Genomic DNA, 15,397 nt, shown 5'->3' with positions numbered 1-15,397 from the left:
TGCTTTCCTGTGGGGCGATTTCGCGACAAAGTCTAGCCTTTCTGCTCAAGTAAGAGAGAGAGAGTTGTGTCTCAGTGTCTTTGATCACTTGCTTCAAACGTCGGTTTAGTTGCTTAGTTCTTCATCACAAATTTTCGTAGAAGGGGAGGAAAATCGTAAGACTGTGTGTAATGTTCGAAACATTTCTCAAGGGGTGAACCGTTCAAAAGCACTGTTTTTTTTTAAAATGTTCTTCTAAACTGTTGGTTGGTGGTATTGTGTGTGGTGGTGCAAGTTCTTCAGAGTAGTCCCGGGGGTACAACCCGGTAGGAACACAAAATAAAAAAGAAAAAAAGTCAAAAATAATCGGGTAGACGAGCCTGACCCGGAATCGAAACCGATGACGTACCTGACCGCCTTCGCCCTCGACGCTCTGCAGTTCTCGCCACTCCTCGATGGTTTGGGCCAAATCGATCTGGCAGAGGGGCACTTTGACCTCGCCGATCTGGTCGTGCTTCGAGAATCGATCAAAGTCGAAGATGGCAAACACCAGCGTTTTGTTCATTGCGTCGGCATATGGAAGGCTCTGCGTTCGTGGAGAGTATCGAGAGAGGGAGAAAATAAAGCCAAAAAAGTTATGATTAGCTTGATCCTTGAATCAACGGGACAGACTTAACACACATATAGTTAGTATACACACAGCAGTTAGTTTACCACACACATAATAGACAGACGGAGTGTATTTGTTCTATGGCCTAGAGATTTGAAGGGGGTAATTCAGAACTGTTAGACTTTTTCTTTTTTTCTCTGTAAGAATATCTGAGAGAGCTGCTCTGTTAAAGTGTACCTGACGGAAAGAGTAGTTCGTAAAGGTTTTATAAAGTCTGAATGCTGGAATATCATGGAAAATGCTCGAAAAATGAAGGATCTCGTGTGGAAACTAAAAAGAGTGCATCAAAACGGGAAAGGGTCGAAAGCCATCGCCGATTTCGACCCTTTTCCGGTCGCGCGAAAAACCGTGATCAAAGTTTTGTATGGAAGAAGGTGATCAGAAAACGGGGAAACCCATAAGAAAACGCGACGTAGAAACAGAGAGATAGAGGACAAAACGACAAAGACACCGAAAAAGGTTCCGGAAAAAAGCTGGACTCACCTTGAATGTGAACGATTCGTTAAATACCGGATTGAGGGTTTTCCTGTGGACTTTGGTTTCGAACTTTTTCTTCTTATCCGGCAGCAGGTAGACTTTGACGTACGGATCGGAAGTGCCTCCCATGTCCAGGGCGGGCAGCTCCTCCGCCTGGATCACGGTCACGGTCAAGGCGTTCGCGTTGAAGTCGTATTCAAGCTAAAAAGAAAAAAAACAAAAACAAATCAGAACATCACACAAATCCCACGGCGATCTCGCGCAATACCTTGTACTGGACTTTGCCCAGCTTCTGCTCGCTCTGCTTGCTCTCCCCCTCGTCGTTCTCCTCGGCATTCTCGGTCAGTTCTTCCATGTCGGGTTGAACCTAGGAGTTTTATGGGTGTGTAGTTGGTTTGATGTGGTGATTTGGTGCAAGGAGTAGAAGCAAGAAAATAGGAAAATGTAGCTTGGCTTGCCCTGCTGAGATCTCCCGCTCAGCGATGGAACAGGTGGGACATCTACTAAACATCGAAAAAGAACAGTACTCTAATAGTAGTATATATAATAAATATGTAGCATCTAGATTGGTTCAGCTTTAAAAGAGGGTTTTACAACAAATACAACAGTTTTTTTTTTGGTTTTGGTTTGCAGACATTTTTTTTTGCAGGCTTTGGCAGTTGGTATTTGGTTAGTTTTAGTGAACGCACATATTACAATGCACCTGTACACTGACACAGATTTAATGAATGAGATTCTACTGAATACCTTTTCTTTGTATGCTGAACCTAATAATTGTACCGATTTTAGGTCGACTCCTTTCATGCCCTTCTTGCCGTCTTTGGAGCGTCTCTTGCGGAAGCACCGGCGGATGCAGAAGCCGCAGATGCCGAGGATGATCAGGCAGACGACGATGATGATGGACACGAGGCCCCACGTCGGGATGCCCATCTCGTGTGCCAGGGCCTCGGTGATTTCCGCCGCCTTCTCGCTGATCTTTTCCGCCTCGCCCTTCGTTGGCGCCGCGGTACTCGAGTACTCGTCATTTTCTTCTGCAAAAGGAGAAAATGGTACGGATTAGAACTCGAAAAAAATATCATAGCTTTCAGCTATCTCAGTGTTGAAGAATATAAAAATCAATGAAGTTTTCTAAAATTTTGATGTTTTTTAATAACTAATTCCTAACACTTTGTAATTTTGATGAAATCCGCTTTGCTTGGATACGGTGATTTATGCAAAATGGTGATTATTTAAGTCCAAATTGCATAGGAGTTGATAATTGGGAGTAGAACTAATTCCACCTAAACCAGAGTCTCAACACCTTGACCGCCGTCCATTGCCGGCAGCTCCCATCTCCACCACACACCAGGGTATACAAATTTGAAATTTAGAAGACGGAAATTTTAAAGAGGATAAAGGGAAATTCTCTGCGGTGTTCTTAAGTAAGTTTCACTTGGAGTTGGACAGTTTTTGGGAAGTTTGATGGTCTAAGGAGCCAGTGGTAACGACTGTTTGCGTTGTTGTTAAAATTCTTCTATGTTCTCATTTCTAATGTGAAGCTTCTAGGTATTATTTTTTAGTCATTTAAGAATTTAATTAGTCTAGAACTTAATTTTAAGGAGCAATCGAATACTTTGTAAATAATCAGAAAATTTCAGCAATCTTTTATCTACTAAACATTGGTTTAAAGTTCATTTGAGCTTTGTTTATTTTTATTCTCCGATTTTTAACAAAACTTTGTCCTCAAAGTTCTTTATCAAGGTGCCGATTTCATAAGATAAAAATTTTGTTTTGTTTTAATGGTCACAACTTTTTAAGGGCCTTTCCTATGACTAAAAAACACATTTTTAAAATGGGTTAAATATTTCCCCACATAATTTATGTCAAATAAAAAAAGTTTGAATTTAATTCTTCAAACAATTTTATTGTTAAATAGTGAGATTTTTGTTTATGTAAACATAACTTTGATATTTGCTACGTCTTTGAATTGATATGTTGTGTTGTGTTGTTGTTTCGATGTTTCACCTTTTTAAAGATTTCAGATCATGAAACTTGACATCAAATATGAGAGGCTATGTAATTTAACAATTTGCACGTCAGTAAGTCATACAAAAATAATTTAAAATTTCAAGTATGATTCTCAAAATGTATACGCAAAGAGTATCACAACATTCATAACAAACGCAAAAAAATATCTGAAAATTAAAAAAAAATGTGTACGTGGTTTATGGATAGCCCCTTTGCTAGATAGTAGATAAATCTCTCAAGTTTCTTCCTCCCCTGTAAATTCAGAAATGTATTGTTGTTTGAACATTCGTGCTCTAACCCAATCCAATTCAACGAATCATCTCAGCGGTTTGCTTTACGCGGTAGGCTTGGCCGCTTTAACGTTTGTGATTTTTTAATGCATTGCAATTGGCAATAATCGTAAAAAGATGCAAGGCGTAAATCTACCCAAAATTAATTTTAATGCCCTTGAATGATTGATTGCGAGGGTTAGATTAGATTTGATTATTTTAGATTAGATTAGATAAGATTTATGCTGATACTCTCAATATATACATACATTATTATTATTTTTTCAATAGGTGTTTATTACAGTTTAACAGTTCTGCCCTAGGATGCTACATTTGCAATTTAGAGATTTGGAGAACCTTTCAACTGAGATCAATTCATAAGCCATTACAGGGAGGGTACATATTTCTAAGTTTAGATTTTGCAAGCTGAGTGCTCTTTTAGGGTATACATAAATTATCTTGCAAAATTCCTGAAAAAAAACATTCCCACGTGCAATGGAGAATTTCATCACCTGTATCGATAAGTGCTGAAAAGATGAACTTTTTAGTACTTGTATATATGCTATAATAGTAGTTTATGCAACAAGTTGCAAAAAGAGGTTTTTTTCAGTACGAGCCTACAGTTATCCAACGAGGTTAACCGAGGCTAGATTTTTGAAATTAGAAACCATTTTTCCTTGAAAGTCCAACTAAACTCCTTCATGCCACGTTCAAGAGAGCTAAAATCGGTTAAAATTGTTTTTTTTTTTTGCAAAATCGACGAAAATTGCAATGTATCGGATCACGCTAATGGTCTTAATAACGCAGGTCCTATTATTTGGGCCAAAGAACCTCTCTAGAGCGTCCAATTTCCCGGGGTTACAGACTTCCCGAAAAACGGGAAATTTTTAACAAATTTCCCGGGAAATCCCGGGAAATTTTAAATTTATCGAAGAATTTTCTGATTTTGGTTCTGATTAATATTCTTCAACAAAATTGTATAAAATAGCAACATAAATGATCAAAATTAGTGCGAGGGCAATAAATGCGTTAACCGATTGTAGATAAAAAAATTCAAGAAAATATATAAATATTCTTAATTTATAGGCTGTCTTGCAATTCATACAACACACTATAAATAATCATTAATATTTTTTGTGCATTATTATTTTTCTAATCATAGTGTTTGGACAGCGAGTATAATGAAACCATGCTCAAAACCATAAAATTGCTATTAATTATGGCTCTGTGAACAGTTTGAGGGAACATGATAAAGAATAATATTGAGAAGACGTTGAAATAAAAAAAAAATCATGAAGGAAATATGGATTTGTTGGCAAGCCTTTTTCCATAACAAATCTTACTTGTTTGAGCTCAAGAATAAATAGATAAGCAATGCATTGAATTCACCTAAAAAACTGCCTTTTCACTGGAAATTTATTTTTTATGGAATCACAAATCAAAGTTTTCAAATATTTGGAGCTAGTTTTTGAATTATTTTTTGGACACCTTCTATATAATATTAAGTAGTTTTTTAATGATTCAACTTATTAAATGACTTCGGCTAAAAGAATTATCAAAGCAATAAAGTAGTTTATACGCTATTTTATATTAAAACCGCTTACGCATACGCACTTTTAAACAAACTAACTAAATTCTTCTTGCACAGCCCTCTTTGAGAAATCAAATGATATTTTTTTCAATTTTCATCCAATTTAGCCATGGTAAACATAATCGTGGAAAAACTTAATTTTAATCTTGGTAAAAAGAGGTACCTTATTTTCAGATGATATAACAACAATTTTCGTTTAAAAAAGTACCCTGAATTTGAATAACTAATTTTCATTTCAAAATATCGTTATTTTTGTGGCTTTACGAATAAACAAGATCCCAGTTGTGAAAGCTTCAGTAACTAATATTATCTAAAATATAGTTTGATATGAAGTTTTTCAGATGAACTGATAAGTTATAAGTAACAGTAAATTGAATTGAATAAAATAAATTTTGAGTTTTTTGATTATTATTTTTTTGTAAATTAAAAAGAAATGTGCCAAGAAGCTAGGAAAATGTATACTTCCGCTTGAATTTCGGACGGGAAATTGGACGCTCTACTCCAGTGAAATGTTTAGCCACATCGAACCAATTAAATTTTATTGTTGACTTTCTTATGTAACTGCTGTATAGGTAATCCAAGATGGGTATAACTGGCACTAGGGTGGTCCAAATCCGGGCTTTCTAGGGGCTACTCCCTGGAAACAAAGATTGACCCATCTAAATTCCAAATTCGAGCTCATTCTGACCACGGGAACCCCTCCCTCTGATCGCTTGAAGTTTGTATGGGAAAAATCGTCAAAATACATGGAAAAACGCAGCTGTTTCAATTTTTTACCTGTTAAGGACGCAATAGTCGTCCAATCATAATCAATTCTCAGATTTAAGATCTTCTTTAAATTCAAAACAACTATTCCGAAGACACCATATTTTTAGGATTTTTCGCTGAAAAGTTATTAGCTTCTAAAAATGACCATTTTTGTGCGGCCGGCTCAAATGAACAACGTAACAGGAGCAATGCCAGACAGGCAGTCAGGCAAGCGAGCACGCACCTACATTTAAAAATTATTGTTTCTTCGTAGCCCCTTTGACCCGGCCGCGCAAAAATGGTCATTTTTAGAAGCTAATAACTTTTCAGCAAAAATTCCTAAAAATAAGTGTGTCTTCAGGAAAGTTGTTCTAAATTGAATGAAGGTTCTACATCTGAGGATTGATAATGATTGATAAAGATTAGACGCGCCCTCCACAGGTAAAAAAACTGAAACAGATCCTTTTCTCCATACATTTTGACGTTTTTGCCCATACAAACATCAAGCGATTAGAGGGAGGGGTCAGAATGAGCTCAAATTTGGAATTTAGCCTAGTGATGGGTCAATCTTTGATTTCAGGGGGTAACCCCGAGAAAGCCCGGATTTGGATTTGGACTTTGCTGATTCATTTTTGTTCAGATTATCATTTCATTGAATTTAATACAGAACATCCTCGATAATTATTTCTGGCTTCTCCTTAATTGTGCATTCGCATTTTTCGCAAAAAATAAATAAATTTCTTTTTATTGAACTTTTTAAAATTACTTCAAGTATCATCTCTGATTTTGAGTAAGGTTTCCAATGTATTCTTTGTTTATTTGATATCGGTGTCTGGTTTCTCTAGTGGTTGAAAATTTAAAATTAAGGGGCGCTGCATTTCAGAGCATATTGTTAAAACCCTTTTATCTTTAACAAAATAAATTATTTTATGATGAAAACTTTGATGAAACTTTGATTATTTGTTTATCTGCGTTTTACAACATTTTTTACAAAAAAATATCTTAAATTTCAATCAATTTTTAATTAAATTTCCTGGAGTCTTATGAATCCTCTACCCAAATGCTTTTTCCCTCGCGTACACTTTTATTTTCAAAGAATAAACAATTTTCCTATACTACAAAAGAAAAAAAAACTTGGTATACTAAAATCATGATCACATACACTACAACCAAAATCAAGTTCACGTTGAATATTTTCAATCTTGCAACCATCTCCTTCGCCCCAGAATTCAACAAAAAAATGCACGTAATGAAGTGATTATTTGATTCTCTCTTTTCCATATGCCTTGTAATGCCACAAAGAAAAATGACAATATAAGACCCCGCCGAGGGAAAATCAACCCCACGACCACTTTCCCGAAGGCATGTGCAGCACAATTTCCAATAATCTTGAGAAATTATACCCTCTTCGTTGCCCTGCTGGCCAGTCCTGCCGGCAGCAGCACCAGCGGCCAGCCGTCCGGCTCCAGAAGAAGGACGCGGACTCTCTTGGTTTGGTTCAAGCTGGAAAGTGACGTAAATGCCATCCTGATGAAGAATACATTCTTACTATTTTTTTTTTTCGATGCACGAAATGACCAAAGTGGCGTCTACTCCACTTTGTCATAAAACGGCAGACAGCGTCGTTCGACGTTCGGCGTCATTCTGCTGGATGTTTTTCTGCCTTTGCTCTTGGCGGAAGAAATCGATAATGGTCGTTTATCAGGAGTAAGTACTGTTTCCTGAACGGAGCAGCATATTCCATGCTCTGCACCCAGTGCGGTGTACGTCAGAGCAAATATATCCGAGGGGCACAATCCAATCGGGTCCGCTTTCAGGACAGATTGATTAATCTAAGGCGGTGCAATTCATTGCGACTGCGATGCGATCTGTTTGGGTTGACATTCGTGGAAATATGTTACGCTCTTTCTACGCAGCAGTAACAACAGTTTACTTTTCAATTACTTTTCCAGAATTTAAGTGCGATTTTCCTGTGGATTTCCCTACTGGTGTTTTATCATCATTGAAAAGCTGTAATCTTTTTCCGCACCCAATTTCAATTTACTCTTATCCAGTCGGCGTGTTTTTTTTTGTGCTGATGTCATAATCAGAAATCTCCGGATGCATCTCAAAGGCAGCAAAAAAAGGGACACCCTCTTCAGCAGAGATCCGCCCCGAAGGGAAAACTTTCGCTTTTTTGTGCCATCTGAACTCGAGCCGCCTACGCAAATCTCTCGCACTTACCAGCAACGGTGCCGCCCATGGCCATGGTGGTATTTTTAAGTACCCTCCAGCCCATCCACCCACCCACAACTTTAAGTGATTTTGTGTGAGGGTGGAAATTGAGTCCGTGCCTATCGTCCTTTTGCCAGTTGCGTTGCTGGTCGGCAACAGCATTTTCGCCAGGAAAGGGTGCTTTTATTTGATGCGAAAATTGCAGTGGAAATTTTCTCTGGTGGTGTCCTGAAGGGAAAGTGGCGAACCGTCCGTGATCAGGTGTTTACCTTTTCACAACGGACGGACTTCAATTTTCAATGTTGTTTGCGGTTTGGTGTGTGTGTGTGACAAGGGAAAAGGATAAATTGGAATTTTCTGCAAGCAAACACGTCAATCATTTTCTGTCCAGCTGACAAAGTTTTTCATTGTTACCGAATGAAAGGAACTATGGAATATTTTTTTATTAGTTTTGAAACGAAATGATGAACAAATCTGAAAATCTGCATGATGGGTTTCAACCGAAACAAATCTAAAAAATGTATTGTGGTCATTTGTTTGAAATGAGAGCCTCAGAGTCTTTGGAACGAATATCATATTTTTGAAGTTGTTAAGGAATATTTTAACCTACAAATAGACGATTTAAAGTACTTAACCATAGAGACCATCCATGAACCATGTGGACCCTTTATAGAAAATTTTATACACATTCATGCTCAAGCTACACCCAATTCAACGAATCATCTCTGCGGTTCAAAACATGTCGTTTTTATGTTTGAATGCTTCAATCTATCAGTTAACAGAACGATGCAAAATGAAGACTCGATTAAACTTTTTTCCCCTGGTACTCAGATATGGGAGGGAAATCATGGCAAATCCATCAAATAAAAACAAAAAGTTGTTAAACTGTAAAAAAAACTGTAGAAGCCATGAGAAACATAAAGAAATTATTTTTGAAGCGAATGTATGACAAAAGGTTAGATGTCAAAAAGGTCGAATGGCCTAAAGGTCCAAAGTGGACAAAAGGTCGAATGGACAGAACGTCGAAAGGGCAAAAGGTCGATTTTTATATATATATAAAAAAAACTATGTGAGCCTAAACGCATAAATATTGAAAACCAGCTTTTGAAAGGATAGATTTAAAAAGGAAAGAAAACTTGCAACAACATTTAAGTAGCAGACTTTTCTATTTTTTCATATGAAAAGACGACAAAAGCTAAACAAATTTCATTGAAACTGTAAAAAAAACAAGAAACGACAACAAATAAAATGAATCCATCCAATGTAAAATTTTAGAAAAGTTTAGAATTTCATGTATTATATAAAACATATTTTACAAACTATCTTTAAGTCACTACTGCCAACTGGGATTTTTTAGAGCAATAAATTTGAAAAATTGTGTACTAATTGTTTTGTTAATTAAAAAAATATCAGAACATTATGTTTTTAATTTAAAAAAAAATGGTTGAAATACTTTCGTAACTTTTATAAGAAGAACTCTAAAAACTAACCGCTTATATTTGAAAGAATGGAAAAACCAAAAAATGTTGACAATCAAGAATAGGTAGTTTTTCTAAATTAAAATAAAGTTCCAAAATATTGTAAATGTTACATTTTTTTTTTTTATGAAATGATCATCTTTGAAACAATGAATAAAGCTCACAACAATATAACGACAACTTGGAATAGGCTGTTTGAAAAAAAAAAAAAAAAAAAAACTTAATAAAATATTTCAGAAGTCGAACTTTTGTTAAAGATCAGCTAATATTTTAAAGAAAGGAAAAATTCACAAAAACATTACGACAGTCAAGAAAAGGTTGTTTTGAAAAAATACATTTTGGAAGTTGAACTTTTTTTTTTTCAAACTGCTCACGATTGAAAAAATTGAAAATTTATGTTTTATAACGACAATTAATAATAGATTGCCTTTGGATTAAAACAAATATTTGAGAATTAGCCTTTACAAAAAAAAACTGCTCATGTTTGAAAGAATGAGATAAAAAATAATAACAATTTAAAAAAAAATAGCAATTGATTGTGATCTACTTAGAATGCATTACTAAAAAATATTTCTGCATTTTGGACACTTCACAGCTTTTTAAAATGTTTGGATAAACTTTAAAATTATTAATATTATTATAAATTTATTTCTATTCAAGCATTTTACACATAGTAAAATAAATTAGATTTAAACAGTATCAGTTTGAATAATTTTATGCTCAAAATTTTCAAATTAATGATACAATATACATTTCTATAGAATACGCAATCCTGAAGGGAGAAAACATAGAATTCTAAGCAACGTTTTTATTAAATCTTTGGAATAAAAAAGGTAGGGCGTCCAATTTTCTCGGGTTTTTAATTTCCCGGGAAACGGGAAAAATATTTTTGAAATCCCGGGAATTTCCGGGATCCCGGGATTTTTTTTTTGAACAGTCATAAAATCTATGTTTTCATTAAATTTGTTATGTTTTTAAAGCTTAAAATCATAGAATTAGCTGAATACTATTAATTGGTGATAATCTTTACTTCAATCTGAACAAGAACAGCAGTTTTTAGGTAGTTTTAAACTATTAAAAATGTTTGTTTTTTGTTTTTTTTTTTATGCTTTGGATTTTTAATGAATCATAATTTTTAATCCAATGTGATTCAAATTATTTCATATTAATAATCACAAAATTCTTATTAATATATTTCTTTGATTTTTTATATGAAATGACTACAAAAGCTAAACAAATTTCATTGAAACTGTAAAAAAACAAGAAACGACAACAAATAAAATGAATCCATCCAATGTAAAATTTTAGAAAAGTTTAGAATTTCATGTATTATATAAAACATATTTTACAAACTATCTTTAAGTCACTACTGCCAACTGGGGGAAATCGGGACTGCAGTCTGAATAGGTACAGAATTTTTTAGAGCAATAAATTTGAAAAATTGTGTACTAATTGTTTTGTTAATTAAAAAAATATCAGAACATTATGCTGTCTGAAATTGTTACTATTGTCCTAAATTGCTCCAGGGGCCGATGTTTGATGAAAAATAATAAAATGAAAAAAAAGAAAAAAATATTTAAAGCGCTGGGCATTTTGTGGATCCGTAAACTAAAATTTTAATTAATTTCCCTTATAAGCCAAATAAATTTTGATATATGCCGAATACAAATTTGCTAATGCTTCAAAAATGTTATCGATTACTAAGTATTCAACTGCTCATCTATTTCCACAACCAAATCTGAGTTTCCTGACCAAAAAAATGTTTTTTTTTCAATTTCGGGAATTCCCGGGACAAAATATCAAAAATCCCGGGATTCGGGAATTTAGGTTTAGGGAAAATCCCGGGATTTTTTTCCTGGGAATTCCCGGGATGGACGCACTAAAAAAAGGGTTGTAAAATGCACGATAAAATTTAATTCCAATCATTAGTCTTTAAAACCCCTGATATTTACGCAAAAAAAATAAGAATAAGCCCAAATGTATCAAAATTATGAGGCTTAGTGATTTTTCACTCTAAAAAAATGCGATTTTCTCGGGAACCACTATTCGTAAAAAAACAAAATTTCGCAGAAATTTCACGAAACGTGAAAAATGCTGTTATGACCTATAAAATCTTATGTTAAACAACCGGAAAGATTTTTGTTCATTTAATTATATATTAAGCAAAGTGATTTTTCAAGCTTTAAATTTTCAGTTTCACGGGACCATCAAGTTTCGTGGAAATTTTACGCGTTTAAGAAAAAACAACAATGTTTCAAAAAATTGTAGTTTTTTGAAAATTTAAGTAATATTATAAAGCCTAAGTAATTTAATTTTGAATAACCGGAGTTTTAATAAACGGGGAAGAAATACTCTTAGCTGAAATGTAATCAAATGAAATTTTCACTGATATTCAAAATAATTTTGAGACGTGAAATCGTGGAAAAAGTGATGATAGTTGCATCTAAACTATATCTTTTTTCAATTAGTTGTACTTTTATTTTTATTTTGACAAAACATTTCAAAGATACTAAAAAGTAAATTTCAGGATTCACTTAGTTGAATTTATTTGAATTGAAGCAAAAATTTCAATGCTTTCTATACTTTTCGAGCAGGGACCATCCACAAATCACGTGGACACTTTTTTGGATTGTTGGTTGGTCCCGTAACATACTACACTGAAAAACTAGTGAAAAAAAAAAGTCTTCTAAAAAAATCCCGGAATTCTACGGGTATATATCCAATCTTTGGTCCCAAAGCTCAAAATTTGGAAAATACTTGAAAATGCCAAATTTCATTTAAATTGGTAAAATAATCGTATTACAATACTTTTTTTTACAATGATATCATATGATTTAAACAAACGTTTTTTTTTTTGCCAAATTTACATTTAAAACCTTTGTGGATAAAATATTTGTTTTTTTTTAATGTTTAGCAATAATTTCAAAAAATCTTAGAATTTCACGGGATTTCGCGGAAATTGTGAAAATTCACTTACCCTGAAAAATATAAATGATTACTAATACATACTTCCACATGAACTTAAATGTTTGCAATGGCTTTTTGTGTGCAATACTCTTGAAACAATATTACATTTCTTTATGGCAGAATGAGACCATCTTAGATTTATCTATTTTCCAGATTTCAACCATTAATCTATTCGAAGCAAAAAATTGTGTTCGTTTACAATTCTGCAAATTTTATCTTAGCGTTCTTTAGTGAAAAATCCTACTGTAAAAATTAACTGAAATAGAAACTCATAATTTGATTCGCGTTAGTTAATTCATTATTAAGAATTTGCATAAGATTATTTTGATTGCAGTTCTGCTAGAAACCTCAGTATGCAGCAAAATGCTATTTATAAATCAAACAAGAGCTTGCGTATAAATGGAATTCAACTTTGCTGTGCTCTTGAAAAGTTTTAAAGGAGAGTGCAAACATTTTATGCTTTTAAACAGGGTCGTTAGAGCATAGTTGGAAATTAAATTGCTTTTTTTTGAATGGGATGACCAACTCAACAAGTTTTTAACCTGTTAATGTTTTAGTTATTCTGAATACAGATAATGTTTAAATTTTCTGTTTGTTGCGTAGGGAACATAATTTCAATTTATGGAGACGCACTGTTTTTGAAGAGAGATTGGATGTATATTTCAAGAGATAAATGTTGAACATTTGTAAAAACATTCATTGCTCGTGTTTAATAAAACATACATTTTCATAACAAACTCAAGTTTAAGCTGTAACATTATGTTAGACCATGTTTGGATTTTCAGACACTCCAAGAATAGTTCATGAATTGCTCAATTATTCCCTAATCGTTCATTTCATTGCACGAAGTCAAATGTTTACACTCCAGTCTGCTCCATAATGCATAAAACATAAAGCTTACAATGTTTACCGTCCCCAAGCGATGCTGAACTTGTTATTATTTTGATAACGTTCTTGTAGCTGAAAAAATACAGAGCTTATTGAATTTTCCCCGTATTTTCTCGCTAAAACAAACTTCTGACGCCTTTCGCGGCTCCCATCGCCAAAGCTGGCCTGCGTGGGCCGTGTCAGCCACCCTTTAGACTGGGTGGGTGGCAGGGGGTAGGATTTTCCATCGCTCACTGTGTAAAAGAGCAGCAAATTTTGCGGAGGTTTATCAACCGAGCACTTCTTTTTTCTTCATTTGCTTCTTCATCCAATTCATTCATACATCGCGCGTTGAGCAGTGCTCACAGGACAGCCCGAGATGCTCACTTTTGACTGTGCGAACTTTTTTTTTTTTTCGTCCTCACGATATCACGTGAACCTTAAGGAGGGTGTGTGTGCGCGATGCCCCTGGGAAGTGGCTAATATCCCTTTTCGAGTCGTTCTTTTGACTTTTTCATCCACCTCTCCACACACCACCACTCAAAAGCTTAAGGCTCTTGCTCTTCTTCTTGTTGTTATTTGTAAGTGGAGCACGCCAACCACCGAAAACGCAACTCGACATTACATAACTTTGTCATTACGATGTGGTGTGGCCACCTTTGGGGGTGGTCGTGTTTTTTTGTCTGTGGTTGATGCCCTTTTCTGAACTCCAAACATCAATAATAAATCGGAAATCGAAGCGTAAAAAGGCGAGTCGGGGATGTCCTGTCAATCGGGTGAAGTTTTTTTTTGCGGAGCCATTTCAACTTAATTAGCTCTGAAAGTTTATAGATTGAGAATTCTGGAGAACTAAAGCCTTGAATAGATTAACATTTCAAATGTGATTATATGTAGATCCTTTGATGTGTGCCTAACAATGGCCTCGAGAGGAGCAGGGGTTGAAAGCTTCTTTCAATCTGATAAAAGGTCACATTCTCAAAAGGGGTGAGGAAAAAGGGGTTTCGGGGTGAAAAAAAATAGAATAGAGAAAAGAATTGTTTCAAAATTGTGGTCCCTTCCCCACGTTGAACTTACCTGTTTCTAGTTCTGTCGATTCCGTCGTCGTACGATGATGTTTGTGGCCGAAGATTTTCGTCGCCAAAGTGGTTGCAGCCTCCGATAGTTTCGCTGCATCGGTCTCGGCTTCGGCCTCTCTCTTCCATATTTTAAGACCCGGAGCCATGTTGGATTTTTTTCGCTGCAGAAAGGTACACACAGACACACAGACATTCAGATATCACATGAATTAATTATTGGCAGCGCGAGATTCGGAATCGGCACACAGGTCTCTAATATCCTGATGGCCGCCACTAGGGGCCACTTCCGTTCCCATTCACCAGCGAATTAGTGAGCTCGTTGCTCCCCGTTTTTCCAACCCACTCCTCCTCCCTTGCCCTTTACCCTTCACAATAATCCCCCCCCCCCCGTTCAATTACGATCGATCAATTAGCTGACCTATATGCTCTAGTCCGACTCGCGGAAGCCTGTTTTCGCGAGAATTTGTTTTTCAAAAAAAGATCCTTCCACAATCTTTCACTAAGCCCACTCACACCCAAAGCTTGTCGTACCAAATTCTTTGCTGCTACTGCTGCGAAGATTTTCGCTGGGCAGAGGAAAATTTGTCGCCCACTGCTGCTGCTACAATTTTCTTGATGGCGATGTTAGACACACGCACACACACACACTCTAGCTGTAGGAAAAATCCTCCGTTTTTCAGCAGCCTCGGTCCGCACAATTCATTGCTTAACTCGAGCCGCTCGAGCCAGTCGAGAGCACATCCGGAAAATGCAGCAATTACAGTCCACCAGCAGAAATTTTCACCAAAGCTTGAGCACCAATTTTCCACACCATGCCACACCACATACAAGATGGTAGCTGCTGGCTGCTTCAAGTGAGTAACAAAAATCGATTGACGAACCACGACGGCCAGACCAGCGAGCAGAGCCTTTTCCGTTTTCCGAGGAAAACCTTTCGAAAAAGCACACATGCGCACTCGAAAGCTCTCTCTCGCGAGAGCTTTCCGCTTGGTACGCAAGCTCGCTCGCTCTCACTCCCTGCTGTATGTGTGTCGTGATAATCGCAAATCCTAACA

At 35.7% G+C, this 15,397-nt stretch overlaps 1 protein-coding gene across 3 annotated transcripts in view; it reads right to left on the bottom strand.

The window, feature by feature from the left end:
* Nucleotides 1-15,219, bottom strand: part of LOC120412497 (synaptotagmin 1-like) — a 33,429-nt gene extending 18,210 nt beyond the window's left edge. The window contains exons 1-6 of one of the 3 annotated variants that reach the window (XM_039572995.2): nt 14,874-15,219; nt 14,341-14,503; nt 1,874-2,157; nt 1,395-1,493; nt 1,133-1,327; nt 389-565 (exon numbers count right to left, since the gene is read on the bottom strand). In XM_039572995.2, coding sequence (XP_039428929.1) covers nt 389-565; nt 1,133-1,327; nt 1,395-1,493; nt 1,874-2,157; nt 14,341-14,488 — 903 coding nt within the window. In that variant the 5' untranslated portion in view covers nt 14,489-14,503; nt 14,874-15,219. The remainder of the gene's footprint in view (nt 1-388; nt 566-1,132; nt 1,328-1,394; nt 1,494-1,873; nt 2,158-14,340; nt 14,504-14,873) is intronic. The other 2 variants (XM_039572994.2, XM_039572996.2) reach the window with 2 other exon arrangements.
* Nucleotides 15,220-15,397: the final 178 nt, after the last annotated feature.

This window comes from Culex pipiens, chromosome 2 (genome assembly GCF_016801865.2).
Source record: "Culex pipiens pallens isolate TS chromosome 2, TS_CPP_V2, whole genome shotgun sequence".
In the NCBI taxonomy this organism is placed as follows: Eukaryota; Metazoa; Arthropoda; class Insecta; order Diptera; family Culicidae; genus Culex; species Culex pipiens.
Note: the sequence above shows the minus strand (reverse complement) of the source record. Positions and strands in the feature narration are given on the sequence as shown.